Source organism: Procambarus clarkii, chromosome 19, assembly GCF_040958095.1.
Source record: "Procambarus clarkii isolate CNS0578487 chromosome 19, FALCON_Pclarkii_2.0, whole genome shotgun sequence".
NCBI lineage: Eukaryota > Metazoa > Arthropoda > Malacostraca > Decapoda > Cambaridae > Procambarus > Procambarus clarkii.
The window spans coordinates 26,323,201-26,340,783 of record NC_091168.1 but is presented as its reverse complement, the minus strand read 5'-3'; the positions used below and the strand labels follow the sequence as shown (position 1 = coordinate 26,340,783).

The 17,583-nt window shown below is 39.5% G+C and overlaps 1 protein-coding gene across 13 annotated transcripts in view; it reads right to left on the bottom strand.

Moving 5' to 3' along the window:
• Positions 1–12,089, bottom strand: part of Drp1 (dynamin related protein 1) — a 42,249-nt gene extending 30,160 nt beyond the window's left edge. For 7 of the 13 annotated variants that reach the window (XR_011229114.1, XM_045741390.2, XM_045741391.2 and 4 more), the window contains exons 1-7: positions 11,833–12,079; positions 8,952–9,096; positions 7,945–8,049; positions 4,988–5,196; positions 4,567–4,777; positions 3,652–3,752; positions 873–1,019 (exon numbers count right to left, since the gene is read on the bottom strand). Coding sequence is in view for 12 of the 13 variants with exons in the window: in XM_045741390.2 (XP_045597346.2) it covers positions 873–1,019; positions 3,652–3,752; positions 4,567–4,777; positions 4,988–5,196; positions 7,945–8,049; positions 8,952–9,096; positions 11,833–11,934 (1,020 nt within the window). In the remaining variant the exon portion in view is untranslated. Of the gene's footprint in view, positions 1–872; positions 1,020–3,651; positions 3,753–4,566; positions 4,778–4,987; positions 5,197–7,944; positions 8,050–8,951; positions 9,097–11,832 lie in introns of all 13 variants that reach the window. The other 6 variants (XM_045741393.2, XM_069327191.1, XM_069327193.1 and 3 more) reach the window with 2 other exon arrangements.
• Between the last annotated feature and the right edge of the window lie 5,494 nt (positions 12,090–17,583).

Here is a 17,583-nt window from a genome sequence, read left to right as displayed (position 1 = left end):
CTCGACACAAACAGTACATTTACCGTGTCTGACATAACTAAGTCTTTGTGCACTGGGAATGGCCCCTAAAGTAAATAATAAATATTTAAAAACTATTACATTGGAATGTTGTTACAATGGACCAATTTATACTAGACCCTTTTTGCTTATAATGTTTATTATTGCAGCCAAACTTTTCTACTTTAAATTAGTGTACAGTAAAAATAATTATGCTTTTATTTGTGCAACTGATAACACACTTTTGCACACATTGTTCTACAAAAATTACTAGCATATATATTTATATATATATATACTGTATACAGAAATTTTTGTTAATTCTAAGTCTAGCACATATGTAGTCCAACCTCATTGGAAGTCTAATTAGTTTCCATTTTGACCAGACCACACACTAGAAGGTGAAGGGACGACAAACATACTTTAGCCACATTATTGCGACTCATCACCTGCTTAGTTTCCATTACAATTATCACAACACTCCTAAAATGGAAACTACTGTATTGTAAATCTATCTGTCGCATCCAGATTTCCAGCAGGCCACCTTTTCCTTTTCTGTCTCTTTCTTTCTCTACACAGATGAGTATAGGGACAGAACTTTGACTTACTCTTAGCAGGCTTAGAGCTTTTCCCTTCCCATAGCTCATGATAATCCTTACCCAATAGTTTTCCCTGAAAGAAGACCAATCTGCCAATCTGTTTACAACCAGGTGCCCAAGTGCTGCTGAGTGAATAGAGGCTAACAGTTAATGATTGGCACTTAAATTTTGTTTATGTGAGACTCGACTAACTTCACACCAACACCATAAGATAAAGATTTGCTTCAGATAACTGCTTAGACATAACATCAATTTTCATCATAATGAGCCACTAACCTTCAGCTCTGGCAGACAATCTCTGATGTGGTGCATCAGCAACCTATTAAGTGTCTTGGCCAGATACGGTGTTCCATTACGGTTTGCTAAGGTTGGGTATCGCCTTTGGAGAAAAGCAGCCTCATCAGTCAGAGCATTCTTTATTGACTGAAAGAGATAAGGAACAGGTAATAAAGCATGAAGCACACAAGGTGAACAACAGCAAATTTACCTGGATATATTTTTTGGAGAGAGCATTAATTGGTCTCCAACAATAATAGCTTACCATTCAAATGTAATTGAAAAAGCACTTAATAATATAACATTTGTTCAGCCATTCTGTTAACCTAAAAAAGTTTCACAAATAAAATCTTGACAACTGCCCCAAATTGGCTGATTTGCAAGTTTACCATCATGATTTTTTTTATTACACAGACATACTACTATACAGTACTTGCTTATGAAACAAAATGTGAATATATATTTCTGACACACACATACTGAATTAATAGACCCAGTGTCACTAACATGCATTCCCTGAAAGATGCTGGAAAAAAACTGGAAAAACTGTAGAACATTTGGGGAGTAAATTTTTTAACTGGCACAAAACGGCTTCAGAGGTAGGGAAAAATAGTGCTAAACAAATGACTGAATTCTATGATGATCACAAAAATAAGGATGAGTAGACCATCTTCCTTGATTACCACAAGGCTCTTGATATAGCCCCCCCCACACACACACACAGACTAATACACAAGATGGAGTGAAGAGTGGGGATAACTGAAGATACTGACTGGTTATGGGAGTACCTGCTGGATGGAAAACAGTCAGAGGATACATCGGGATGGAGAGGAGTGGAAAGTGTTCTACACAACTTTGTCCTAGGACTGTTACTCCCAATTTATGTAAATGTCCTTTTAGGGAGGGAGCCCATAAACGTCAATGTTTGCAGATGATGGCATTAATGAAGAGAGCAAGAACTGAAAGGACACTAGGAGGCTGCAAGAAGATCTTAGCAAACTTCAGGAGTGGGCAAATACTTATGTGGCCAATGTTATTTAACACTTTCGCAGCTTATTGACACATTATGTGGTATAAAATCAAAACACACAGAATTGGTTATGATGCAAATGTCGTCATGTAATATTTTTTGCTTAGTCTTGGTAATAAGTATAAACATAGTGAGTGAAAGTTTAACTTTGGGTTGTGTGCTCACTGGGAATGCTTGGCCTACCTTCCGGTGCGATTTGAGTGCCCCGCCAGGCATGCAATAGTGTTAATCCAAATAAGAATAATGAAAATAGGTGAAGGAGATAGGCCTGTAGGTATCTACATCACAAGTAGGTAATTACAAGAAACAACAGAAAAAGACCTGGAGGTGGGTATAATACTGTAGCAACTATATTAAGAGTAATATATTTGTTCCAAGTTCTCAGGAGTTCCAGTGAAGGCAATTAAATGTCCCTGTTAATCCCACATAGCTTATCCCTAAGAATTCCACATTCCAAAAAGTTCTACAATAAGCACTTTAAATATCCTCCAATAATCAATCTTATGTGCACTAATTACAACTGAAACACATTTCCACGAATCACTTAGGAAGGCCAAAAAGTAACTAGTGACTTTCCCAACCTGCCAGAAGCAATCTATGTCCAACACAAGGTCATGGGAAGTGTGGATATAAGCAAACACATACTACAAACACGAATGTAGAGTCGGCAGTCTAACTCCAATAGTGATTTGGTGACAAACGCTCTGGATATGCCACAGATCTTCTTTAACGCCATCTACAGTCATTAGCATACGATGTAATATTTGAGGAGTCTAGTTCCTACTCACACACACAAGATGCCTCACTACAAAGTACACAACAAATTTTAGCCTTATTCCAGCTATACGCTCTCCCCCAAGCTCAACACATTCCCCCAAGCTCTACACTATCCCCTCCTTCGAACTCTCTACCCTTAGCCTCGTTCAAGCTTTCTGCTCCAAACCTTACAAAAACCATCCTTGTCTCAGCTATCATTACATCATTACAGTTCCAATATCCCACTAATGTAACCAACACTATATTAAATTAACATAAAAAAAAAAACACTATACACTTTGAATGTTGCCACCCAAAATTGTAAACATTACAATACCAGTACCAATACTAACACCACAAGCTCATGTGATTATGATAACATCAAAAGCAGATGGAAAGTTAGCAAACATAAGAGCATTTAAAAAGCTAACCAAGGAAACTTTCATGACTAGCTATGAGAGACTATTACTCGAGTATGCAGCACCAGCATAGAACCTGTCCTTTATGAAACAAAAACTTAAAAAGTTCAGAGGTTTGCAACTACATGCAAGAAGATCGAGGGAAAATATTTAGGGAGAGTAAGGATAGAAGGGGAGAAAGGTTGAGAGAAGGGGTCAGAGGGGGACAAGAGGGAAGAGGAGGACAACGGAGAGGGGCAGTGAGGGAAAAGAGTGGGTGGCAAGAAAGATGAAGAAGAGGGTGGGAAAGAAGAGGGAAAGGGTGGGAAATCCCAAGAAGGAGAGGATTAAGAGAAGAGAAAGTTGAAGGGGGAGATGGGATGAGTGGAGGAGATTGGGAGACGAGATGTGAGGATGGAGAGAGACCTGGGCACAGCCAGGTACCTCCCTTATGCTCTACAAGATCACCCTCACTTACGACATCAAATTTGAAACAGGATAAAATAAAATACAGAGATAGTTTTATTTAATAAAAGCCACTACAGTATTATACAATTGCCATATTTAAATCTTACAAATAATTACAAAGCTGTACCTTTTCATCAATGATGTCTTGTTGAGACCGATTCACAACACCAATGATGCCAAGTTTCACTGGTATGACGCGCCCACACAATGTATCAATGGCATCAGTACCTGAAATACAAAAAATCAGATTTATACAAAAAGTTCCTGTCTGAACAAACACTTGATTGCTCTCTAAGATAAACTCCTACAATTTCCATGGTTAGGAATATAGAATAGGTGGACATTGTGTATCAAAGCAGTATCACTAAAATGTCCCTGCTGGGCCTTACTCTTGCCAAGACACTGGAGAATGATCAGTCTAGCTTGGCATGACCTTCAAAGTTTCATTCACATACAGTACACTATACCCAAACACTTTCCAAGTGTTACTTGCTAACACCAAGACTGCCAAATAACACTCGTGCCAACTACCAGTTGGTCATCCTCATAATTTCCCCCGATTGCCACAAAGTGACGGTACCTACACCGTGAAAAGTTCCACTACCTCGAGTTCCTCCACATTCTTACCTGACAATTTCTATGCAGTGTGTGTGTGGGGGAGAAGGGGGGGGGGGATGGACAGAAGAGATTGTCCAAAAGCAACTGTGTCCAGCTCGGACGAGCTGTTCATACACTGTATTCTACTGTACACTCAAAAGTCCAATTTCTGAAGTACTGTACCTCACACTGCATCTCCAGGCAATGTTAAATTTTCAAATCAAAACAATAAAATTGGGCAAAACTCACTTGTGCTGCAAAATGGTACCTGAAAAGTTACCGAGGTATATTTTGTCCAGGAGCCAGGAACCACAAATTCCGGTTCCCAGATACTACCAGAGAAGATAGTCCTCATGAAGCTAAGTAACCCATTTATTGTCAAGGTGTACAAAAAACATTTTCACACATGTGGTCTACAAAACTACCTCACAATACATGTACATACCAGCATCCATCAGGTCCAACTTTGTGAGAACAGCCAAGGTTCGTCGACCATCGGGATCCACTTCCTTGGCCATCTTGAGGCTTTCGGATGTGGCCATGTCCATATTGGCTGGGGTGACTGCCAAGATGATGGAATTGGGATTCCCAATATAAAATAAAATCAACTCGTGAATCTGTGATTCTATGTCCTCTGGTTGATCCCCAACTGGAACCTAGACAACAAATTTAATGTCAGCTAAAGAAATTTAATGAGCATCTCCTAAAGCAATTTCATAAACCAGCATGTATTGCTTACTAAATAGGCAATGTATTTGAATTAATTGCACCTGCATGCATCTACCTCTTAAAATGACAAGTATAATCACCTAACACTTCAGAGCTGGAAATAAATTGATTAACTGTAGCTTCATTCAAAGACCTACCTTGGTCAAACCTGGCAAATCCACCACAGTCAGATTCACAACTTTATCAGAGAATATTCTTAGTCTAATGGGCTCATTACATATCCCTTTGTTCCTGCCTGCTATCCTGGCAGTTTCGCTATCAATTTCTTCCCGGACTTCATCAAAATTTGTGAATATTTTATCCTTGATATGAAGAAACTGGGCCCATTCATTTAGTTCCAGAGTACCTGCAATGAAAAAAAATAACCAAATAAATTACCAATCAATAAATATGTTTAACATAACTAACCCTTACACTGCTCCAATCTTGTTAATCCTTACACTGCTCCAATCTTGTTAATCCTTACACTGCTCCAATCTTGTTAACCCTTATACTGCTCCAATCTTCTTAATAACAAACAAAAATTGTCAAGTGTATTGAAACGCTACTTTTTGGTCGGCCATCAGTAGCTCCCAAAAGCATAAGGAACAGATACTGCAGAACCTTCTAGAAAATACCAAGACCCTGGACTTGTGCACGTCTCCCGGGAACCAGGACCAGAATTTTATTCTTTTAATCAGCATGAGTAAAGTATGTAGAAATATATTAACTTCCAACATAGCAGAATCACCCAGAAAGTCACAAGTGCAACTAAACAAGCCACTGCTCTTAGTAAAGAGAACAATAAAAAATGCACCTGATGTGGCAATGGTAAAAACCTCTTACCTCAAGGTTACCTTTGTGTGGTTCCAAGAATGTACATTCCCTATGCACCAGTTCATGACCAGGCCTCCTGGTTGGCAGTCTGGTCAACTAGGCTGCTTCGTGGAAGAAAGAAGACTCCACGACCCAAGAGGACAGCTGTACTTGCCTCGTTGCCCCCCACCCCTCCTTGCTTAGCCGGCCATGTTGTCGAGAGCCTCAGATCTGTTATGCAGCTGGGTTTAACCCTGGCTCTGTCTCTCTGACTTTGATGTTTCCTCTCGCCAGCTATTCTTCAGCTACTGTATACCCACTTCCCGCTCACCCGAAGGGTATCTTGTCCTATATCTCGTTCGTTTGTTAAGTTGGCTGTTAGACACTGCTGTTTGCAGTTTAACTTATGAATTGAAGCATAGTTGATCAGGTATCCTTAGGTGGTATTTATCAAGTTCCTTTCTGAACATTGAGACAGGTCAGCTAGCTACTGTATATCACTTATGTTCAGAGGGAGGGTATTGAAAAGTTTTGGGTCTTTAATGTTTATAGAATTCTCTCTAGCTGACAGCCAAGACCACCTAAGGTCCTATCTTTTCAACCACCTTCAACCAAGTAAGAAATACTGTCATTGCAAAAAATGTTATGTTAGGGAGTTATTGGAAAAGTTTCTGCAGAAAGTGTTAATCAGCAACGGTGTAATGGATAGGAGTCTGCAGGCTCCTGCAGGTTGCTTCTCCTTACCAATCAAATTTCAACCAGACAAGCCTGGCCCTTGACCTGAGGAACTTACAATAGTGCTTAAGACAGGAAACCAGCTCTACTAATTTGAATGATACAAAACAAGGAAAATGAAGACAGAAAATGGCTCAACTGTGTGAGGACAAAAACACTGAAGCTCTTGAGTAGAGTCCTTGCCAGCATTGTCATTAGTCCAAGTACCACACAAAGCAAGGCAAGGACAAGGGACTTCCAATAGGTAGCATTGAACTACAGGTATCAAGTTTGTCAAGCATAACTTTTTTCCTATAAAATACATATTGCCCTTCCATTATAAAATTTATCCTCTCCAGATGCTCCATTATTTTCCTGCTAATTTCCTTCAACTGTGCAAGGAATGTATGTTAGCAACTGACCAATAAATTTAATGCCTCCAGTCTGTCCCAGTTTTTGACTATTAGGACTATTATACTTACTTTTTCAAAATTTGAGATTTTGTTAGAGTTTAACAATTTTAGTGAGTGACAAAATATCCCTGCAGCCTACTTCAGCATGTGGTGATATTTAGCCTGGTCCTACTGGTATTTTTTCACCTCATCTATGGTGACTACCATCTTGTCTAATCATTCTTCTGGCTACCTTCCATCTTAGTTTTTGTCTTCCCACAGGTTCTTTTGTGACTATTTTGAAGTGGAGGTAGTGCTTACCAAAGGATTTTCAACACTTTCCCTCTAAACATAAGGGTTATAACTAGTGGACTATTTTCCATGTTCAAAGAGAGAACTTAATAAAACACCTCCAAGGGGTATGTGGATCAGCTGGACTGTAATTCCTACATCAGACTGCATGCAGCAGCATCTAACAGCCATGGGAACATTTATCCTTGGAACCAACTCAAAACCAACTACAATACTGCCTCTGCTGCACCTAGATCTTGTCAGCAACCAGGAGGCCTGGTCGACGACCGGGCCGTGGGGACGCTAAGCCCCGGAAGCACCTCAAGGTAACCTCAAGGTAGATCAAGATGAAGAGGCTGAGGTTGGTGAGAGCATCTGGTAGCTGTTGGGAATAGCCACCAATTTGGTAACTGTCAGTTTGTTAAAGCATGATTTGGCAGTTCTTGTGACCCCAATTCAAGTTTATAAATTTGCCAGTGTCTCCCTAGCATCAGTATGATCAGACAAGGATATCTGAGAAGACTGTTACACCAGTGCAGAGTATCTCAGTGATCCAACTACAGTACTGTATCATCCTATCCAATGGAACGTGCACTGATCTGGCCTGAGGGAGCATCAAAGTGGAATAGCTTGAGAAACAAATGCACAGTATAATACTTGGTTTACTAAAAAAAGATAATTACAGCACAGACCATAAGCATTAGTGGTAATGAAAAGAATGCACAAGCTCTGCTTTCAATCATACTAGTCAGAGTCACATTAAAATAAAGCCTAATTCATTTTGTTTATTAAATTTTATCCATAATGCTACCATAAAACAACCTAGCATATATAAGGCTGGTCATACACAAAACTGAATGCACAAGGGTTGTCCTAAGAATGATGCAAAGTTGCACTGTTACCTGAAGCCTGGGGATCATTGAGGCTATGTCTGGATCCCCCCTTCTTGCGGGGAGGAGCACGAGGGCACTGCGTAACATCATGTGAGCATTGCCGAACTGATTTACCTGCTGACCTATGTCTTGTCAGTAGTGAAATGTCTTTTCTCAACAAAATCTTGTCATAATTAAATATATATATATACAGTATATATAAATATATGGTATATAAAATACAAATATTTCATCACAAAAAGTTTATGAAAACTTGGCTTCCTGTAACCAAACAAGAATTATTACTGCTATAATACAAATACCAGGTAAGTTGAAGTAGTTAATGATGTAATGAGCAATTGGTTGGTTTGATGATAAAGTAGGAGTATTCCATGGATGTGATAAAGCAGACTAATCCTAGAATACTAGAAAAAGCTGAAGTTTTTATGACAGGAATAACCAATATATACAAATTTAAATTTATATAAATGCTAAAACCAATAAAAATAAAGTGATGTAATGGTGGTGAAAAGAGAAGGTATCAATTAAATAAGTATAAATGAAGTCCTAGGTGTGGATGATTCAAGAGCATGCACTCTGAAATTGACACAAGAAGAATTTTTCCAAAACATGAGTCAAATACAGAAAATGGTTGGTGCAATGAACACCCTCATAGCAAGAAAAGGTTGCAACGGCTGCAGCTACGGTGTTGCAACATTCTCACCCTTTTACCCATTCCAAATTCTGAAATTGAGTCTCTCCAAAACTAGCACTGCTACTCTTTAAAACCATGGTACAGTACAGTACCTATAATACTTAGTGTTTCTCACTCTAATAAACCTTAATTTCATTAAAATGAAAGAGATAGATTTACAGTAAAAATAAATGTAAATATGCCTACCAGTATTTTGGCAGCAATTACTCCAACCAGCATCCATCATCACTACAGGTACCTCATTTTTAACATGCAAGGTACGACTAAGTAAAGTTATTTGTAGTCCATAAAATACTTAAACAAATTAAGTTAAGGTACACACCTGCCTCTTGTGATCGGTGCTGATTGTCATCAATTGATGTGTACACAAGCTGGAGTACTAATGGTCTCCGTGTGACTATTCCAGTTCCTCGTGGCAGAAAAGATCGTCCCACAAGGCTTTCCAAGACGCTACTTTTTCCAGAACTCTGTTTAAACAAATATTTGTGAAACATTAAACAGTGCAGAATAAAATTACTATATCATGCGGAATGAGATCAATAACCAAGCTTGCATACCTCACGCTATTTACATGACACTGATAACTCGTTTAATCAATCTTTGTGTTACTGTATTTATAATTCTATTCAAATAGAAAGTTACTTAACAGTTAAAGTTAGTTTTCTATCAGAGCTGTTTACATTATGCTGAATTGGCTTGATTTTGGTATATCTTTTCGAAGGTAAGAAGACTTATGACATTTTCCTAAAATCAAAACATACTGTATTAAAATGTATAGCTGCATGAAAGAAAACTCTTATTGGTGATCAACTTGAGTACTGTACTGTGCACCATTATCTTGTTGTAATTGTGATACAGTACTTCTTTTTAACGAGTCCTACCTCCCGAAAGTGATTGCTTAACAGGAGACAATAATTGAAATTTGAAAGATATGGTTCCTTTTTTTCCCAGACATTGCAACAAATACAGTGAGGAAACAAAATTTGAGTTTAAAGAACTCATATTAATCATGCTTCCTAAGTAAATTTAGACCACCATTGTTAGTGATACTGTACTGTAATTCCTGTTGTCGGGGATAGGAAGCCTATGGATACAGTCTATATATATTTTTGAGGCTTGTATCTACTTCTTCCCTACGTCGAACTACTGACCTTTCCCAGGATGTAACCCCGCAACAGTTGCTTAACTCCTGGGTATCTATGTATCTACATACATAGTATCCTGGGTATCTACATACTGGTATGTACAAAGCAGATAAGAAAAAGGCCCTAAAGTTAAAGCCACCAAACATTGAAAGTTGCTCAGCAAGTAGGAGCTGCATTAAAAAAAAGGTCAACCAAGCCTTAGGAATAATGGACAAATCTTTGACGAAGAAAAAAAGGAGTGGTTATTTAGTTTTACAAATCTCTGGACTACTGTATAAAATAATGGAGACTTCGCCTTAAAAAGGACAAAACATCTTTGGGAAAAGTTCAACACGAAGTAACAAAAATACAAGTACAGTACAGTATACAAAATACAATTAGAAATACTTTTTTCAGTGTCAGGGGTAGATAACAAATGGAATGCATTGAACAGTAATGTGGTGGAGGCAGACTCCCACACAGTTTCAAATGTAGATTTGATAGAGCCCAATAGGCTCAAGAATTTGTACAAAAGTAGATTGACAGTTGAGAGGCGGGACCAAAGAGCCAAAGCTCAGTCCCCGCAAGCACAACTAGGCGAGTACAGTAATCCCAAAACTAAGTCCAATCATACAAGGAAACACTGAGGACTTCAGGACTAACAGCACTACAAACCAGACATGACAAGGCTGATCTCAGACTTTTAAAATGCTGAACAAATTTAAATATATTATCCCTGACCACTTCTATAAGAGGTCATATATAATTCACACAAGCAGTGGCTTCAAGCTCAACAAGCTGCAATGTAGGACAGAAAACGGGAGATACTGTTTCACCCATAGGGTAATAAACTCGTGGATTCACCCACCCACTCACAGGTACGGTAACCTCTAACATAAAATAAAAATTATATTTTTAATGCTTCCAATAACTGGGTATTTGTTTTTTACAAAGCCATCCAATATTGATGCTGCATTAGAATTCTCACTTTGTCCACGGCATTTCTCATGCATTGGAATAGGACAACTTTATACTTTGTGCAAAACATTAAAATGATTGATTGATTTAACCACAAGTTGGTAGTCCTCTGGCCAAATTCTTTGTCCACATCAGTACTGTATTGGATATACAGTATACAAAAATATTTTTGGGTTTGTTTTTAGGGAAGGAAAAATGTAGCGAGATAGTTTCCTCGCTCTACTTACCGAAGCATACCAAACTACAATGCAGTCAAATCGTACAGTCATTAAGGGGCCAATACTTTTCAATACTGTACTGTCTAACCATAAGGGATCCCATAACACAGCATCGTTCCCAACTCAACCCGAGATCCCGAACTCAATTCCCTTGTAGGACAAATGGTTGGGTACATTTCCTTTCACCTAATGCCTCTGGTCTCCTAGTAGTAAATAGGTACCGGGGATACAAGCAACTGTTACAGGGTTTCATCCTGGGGCAAGTCGGTTAATTCATACATCAGACTATAAGCATAGACTCGTACGTCAAGCTGTGAGCAGCGGCACCAAACAGCCTATTAGAAATATTGCCGGAACAACCGTGGACATCTTCAAGAGAAAACGAGACTGTTTTCTACAAAAAAGTGCCGGAGCACCGGGATGTGATGGGTATGTGAGCCTGCAGGCCACTCCAAGCAACAGCCTGGTGGACCAAACTCTCAAGTCAAGCCTGGCCTCGGGCCGGGCTTGGGGAGTAGAACAACTCCCAGAACCCCATCAACCAGGTAAGCCTGGTTGACCACACCACCAAGAGGCCTGGTCAGCAACCAGACCCCAGGCACGATAGATATTGTTAGCTTAGACTGTTACCACAAAGTTAGGTTGGGAAGATTAGATAGGTTTTTAAATCCAAGTGAATGTGGAGTATACTAAACGATTTTTGTATCCAAATACAGTAAATTAAAACCAAATACAATACAATAGTCTTCATCTGTACCATCATGATAAAGCACTTCTCACCTCCATCATACCTCTACTCTATCTTAGCTCCTCAAAAACGTTTTTTTACTAACGCAGTATATTATAATATAGTTCAAAACACGGCAAATGGAGCCCCTTTTACCTGGGAGCCCACCACCACGATCTGCGGCAGCTGGATGGCGTCCGCTCCCACCGTGTTGAACACATCCTGCAGCTTGTTGATGACGGGGATGAGGGCCTCCATGCTGCTCCGAGACTCTCCTGGCCTCACACACTCTCCCACACACACACACTCGCACACGCACTCAGGACACACTCGGGGGAGACCTGCGCCGACCACCACACAGTGTACCGGGCGCCGCCCACATTCACGCCTCACTCAATTTCCCCCTCAACAACATCATCTATCTCACTCCATCTCTTCCCTAACTCCTTGTAAGTGTAATATATCCTCAACTTAATTTTGTTATGTAATCTTTCTACGAAGGGCTTTATTTAAAGCCACTTGCATTGCGTAATAATTAGTCACTTATTTGTGAATGATGTGTTATGACGTAATGTATGACGTCACAGCGCGCTTACATCATGATTTTAAAATTTACCTGAATTTACCCTAGGGTAAAAAATAAAGGCAGTGGAAATTCACACTGTCTCTCTAGTGGCGTCGACGAGGACAGGAAGCAAGCGGCTTGTCAAAGGTTTCCCCATTTCGTCTGATGATTAATATCAAAATCAAATCAAAAAATCAAAATGTAAAAAATAGCTGAACCTATAGGTAGTTCTTGATCTACACTGTGTAATATCTCATAGAATAGGGTAGCAGCACATTGCTGTGTATACCTAATGTTGCTAATAATTAAAAATGATTAAAATAAATTTAAAAAAGTAATTTATTCTTAAAATAATATAGATTTATTTTGCAAATAATTTATATAATATAGATTTATTTTGCAAATAATATATATATATATATATATATATATATATATATATATATATATATATATATATATATATATATATATATTGAAAATAATTTATATATACAGTATATTGAAAAATCCCATTTATTATTCGGTTTTTGAAAAATACAGTAAACAGGCAAATACAATACTGTATTGGCAAAGTGAAATTTAAAGCACACATTAGACAATATTATTTATAAAATAATGAAATACTATAATTCACGCTATTGTGGTTTCAGTGTGTAATGAAGTAAGGGTGAAGAGGTAGAACAGCTCGGGTACATAGGGGAATCATGTGAAATCTTGGTTTGTCTCTCGGAGAGGCTGCAGGATCCGAGTAAGGTCAGTAGAACTTCCGGTTGCAGTTCTTTTTATCATGTCGTAGCTCAGTCGATTAAGGCAGCGTCTGTGATCCTCTCGGACTTAGGTTCGAACCCTCGTCACGGCTCTTGTGGATTTGTTCATTACAAACTACATCATCAAATTTTCAGATGACAATAAGATATATTAAAAAGTAGGAAGTGAAAATAATATTGATGCCTATATGATTGGAAGATGTAGATTGGAATGATTGGAAGACAGGCAAATGCGTTTTAATATCGTAAATTGCAAGAGCTAATTGCATGTGCTGCATAACAATGATGTCATAACTACCAAATCAACACTGTTACCTTGCAGCTGATTGATGAAAAAAAGACCAGCCATTGAAAGTTGCATATGTGGGAGCTGGTCGTATGGTCGCTTCAGTAAGATTTTGTCCCATGAGTTTAACAACTTCTGCTCTGTTGAATCTAAGTTGAAATCTTAATGGGTTTGTAACTGCACTGTGTTAGATAATGTTCCAGTGGTCTGTCGGGCATTTCTCCACAGTGCTGATATTTCCTCTCATCTTCCGGAACCTGTAAGCTTATTTCCCATGCACATGGGTATCCAAGCCTGATGCGATGTAAGTGCTGTTCTACTGTTCCTTTTCATCAAACTAAGTGGTTCGTAGTTGGTTGAATTCTTGTACCAACCTGTAGATCATGATGTTGCAGCTGCTGTGGTGTGGTCACTATACATCTTTTGTATTGCTTTGTTTCTAATTTCTTTCTTAATTTGTGATAGACTCTGTGGTATGTAAATGTCTACATTTCTTCTCTTAGTTGCAAGTTTTGCAGCTTCGTCTGCAATGTCATTTCCTATTATTCCCACATGACTTGGCATCCAGTTGATAAGTACCCGCAAGGACTTGGATTTAGGAAAGTGGCAAAATATATTGAGGAGCCTGTATTATGTATGAAGTGTTCTCGTTCGGGGACATATGGCTTAGAAATGTCAGTTTGACCTCAGCTGTCAGTATTGTGGTAAGAAACATGACTCGCGACAGTGTAGTCAGGATTGACAAAGGAGAAAAAAATTTGCTATCTTGTTGCAATTGTTGAGGCATTCACAATCCTGGTTGTAACGCTTCCTAGAAGGTTGTAACAGAGCCCATGGGCAACACACCAGAAACAAATGCCTATTTGATATTCCAAGAGTGCGCCTTAACCAAACCAGAAATGCTCTACAAATCAAGGAACCCAGAATGTAGAATGACCTTCCCAATCATATCAAAGGCTGTTCCTCTCTCAACCAGTTCAAGAGAAAAACTAAGTACTACTGTACCTAATAAACTCCATGTAACCTACCTCACCCCTAAATGTCAACCCATGTCTTACTATTTTCAAACAATACTGTTTGTTGACCAACTTGTATAATTGCTATAATAAAGACCACATGAAATGGACTCTATTATCATCATTTTTGTCTAGCATCGGACACGAGCATGTTACAGTTATGGTATGACATAATTTTGGTTAATTTTATTTTTTATTTATTTATTTTATATATACAAGAGTTCTTACATTCTTGTACTTATTTTGTACCTAGTTACAAATGAGACGTTGAATATACCGTATACATGCGGGTATAAGTACTAAAATTCAGCTTTATTTTCAGGTATATTTAATTGACATTGTATTATAACAGAATATGCCTATACTGTACTTTCCTCGGCGGCCGCGAGTGTTATAATTGACGTGGAGTGAAATGTTGCCCGAGCTCAACATAATGCCAAGTCAGCGTCAGTAGTGCCAGTATAGCTACTTCAGTGCTACATGTAGCGGATTACTTAACTAAGCCAACCTCTTACTTTTAATACCCAACCACTTGGGGTGGACGGTAGAGCGACGGTCTCGCTTCATGCAGGTCGACATTCAATCCCCGATCGTCCAAGTAGTTGGGCACCATTCCTTCCCTCCATTCTAACCCAAATACTTGACCTCTTCCAAGTGCTAAATAGTCGTAATGGTTTGATGCTTTCTCCTCATAATTCCCTTCCCTTCTCGTATATTCTGCATTTAGTAACTATATATAGACTACCGTACTTGCGGTTTGTAAATGGAAAGTCTCTATTGATCATAACTTCGATGATTTTCTACTCTCTTGGGTTTCTCATTTATACAATTAAATCCATATAGAGAGTGAAGGCTTAATTTCCCACCTTGCCTTCACCCGTGCAGCGGGTGCTGATGTTAGCGCAGCTGTCGTCACCACAGCGAATGACGGCTCAGATTTTGAGAAGGATATGTTCCTACAGGTTCTTATAGGGCATAGGCCTACCCGCCGAAGCCGTAAATGCCAAAATACTGCTGAATTTCAAAATCCAGCTCAATCGAATCATCAGGTCAAATGAGCGGACCTTTAACAAACCATCGGTTTCCAGCAACGTATGCCACCAGCTAGAAAAGTGTCATCACTAATTTGATCAAATGATAATAGGCTTCAAGGATGAAACAAGCGTCGCTAAAAGAGGGACGAGTTAGGAGATAAAGGATTACCACATACATGGTATGTGCAAGCGGTTCAACCACGCAAATTGCCTCAAGCCCATCATCTCTCAGCAAAAATATGCTATCTGAACTATAACAAACTCTGTCTTCAGACAACACACAACCTCTCTGTTTAAGTTCCTTAACATGCTAAACATACACCCACTTTACACATTCCCATGTGCTATTTACATGTACGAAACCCTTGTTCCTAAATGCTAATCTTTATTGGAAAGTTTTCTTTAATAGGTGTAATAGAACCCATGAGCAGCACACCAGAAATAAATATCTCTTTGATATCCCTAGAGTCAAACTAAATCTGTACAAACTCTCCATGCAAATAAAAGGACCCAGTCTATGGAACTCACTCCGTAATGAATTAAAAAAATTTCCAACCTATTCAAAAGTAAAATAAAAAAGTACCTAATTTCATCCTCATAGTTTCCTACTTTGTGCTTCAAACTCACACTTTATCTTGTGCTACTCACTCCTCCAATATTAGTACTTAAGACATATATATCTTCACTAATGTAATCACCTCTGTCAAAATATATTGTAGTTATACAGTATGTTGATATAAAATTTTGCTATAGTATACCTTCTCATTTTACCTGATATATTAGACTATAGGACTTGCCCGAAAAGACATGCATGTTGTGGCTTAGCAAGAATGTAAAAATACCAATTTTATGTAATCTCACAAACGCATTGTACCTTCTTGTATATAAAATTATTATTATTGTTATTACTGTATTATTATTATTATTATTATTATTATTATTATTATTATTATTATTATTATTATTATTCTTATTATTCTTATTATTCTTATTATTCTTATTATTATTATTATTATTATTATTATACACAATTATGCCCATAAGGTTCTGGTGGTTTTGATCATTATGCTTGTCTTACCTAAGAATCCTACACTGTTCCGTCTCTTATGTATGTACGTTTGCCTAAATAAATGATTTAGCCCTCAGGTAAGTTCAGGTAAACCGTTGCTCGATCCTTATTTGTGTCACATCTGACCTTCCGAAGAAGTTGTCTGGATCAATATCCTCCAAATTGTTCAGTATTTTAAGTTTCAATGAGATGAGCCCCTGTCGTGTGTGTGTGAGATAACCAAGTGAAGTAGTGTGGGTATGCCAACCAAGGGAAGCATAGTGTGGGCGTGCACAACCAAGGGAAGCATAGTGGGGGGGGGGCGTGCACAACCAAGGGAAGCATAGTGGGGGGGGGGGGCGTGCACAACCAAGGGAAGCATAGTGTGGGCGTGCCAACCAAGGGAAGCATAGTGGGAGGGGGGGGGGGCGTGCACAACCAAGGGAAGCATAGTGGGAGGGGGGAGGGGGCGTGCACAACCAATTAGGGAAGCATAGTGTGGGCGTGCACAACCAAGGGAAGCATAGTGTGGGCGTGCACAACCAAGGGAAGCATAGTGTGGGCGTGCACAACCAATTAGGGAAGCATAGTGTGGGCGTGCACAACCAAGGGAAGCATAGTGGGAGGGGGGGGCGTGCACAACCAAGGGAAGCATAGTGTGGGCGTGCACAACCAATTAGGGAAGCATAGTGTGGGCGTGCACAACCAAGGGAAGCATAGTGTGGGCGTGCACAACCAAGGGAAGCATAGTGTGGGCGTTCCAACCAAGGGAAGCATAGTGGGAGGGGGGGGGGCGTGCTCAACCAAGGGAAGCATAGTGGGAGGGGGGGGCGTGCACAACCAATTAGGGAAGCATAGTGTGGGCGTGCACAACCAAGGGAAGCATAGTGTGGGCGTTCCAACCAAGGGAAGCATAGTGGGAGGGGGGGGCGTGCTCAACCAAGGGAAGCATAGTGGGAGGGGTGGGCGTGCACAACCAATTAGGGAAGCATAGTGTGGGCGTGCACAACCAAGGGAAGCATAGTGGGAGGGGGGGCCGTGCACAACCAAGGGAAGCATAGTGGGGGGGGGCGTGCACAACCAAGGGAAGCATAGTGTGGGCGTGCACAACAAGGCGAGTGTGGAGGTGGAGATAACAATGTAGCGGAGTGCGCTACGCGTGCGCTGAGCTCTGCGCTACATTAAAGT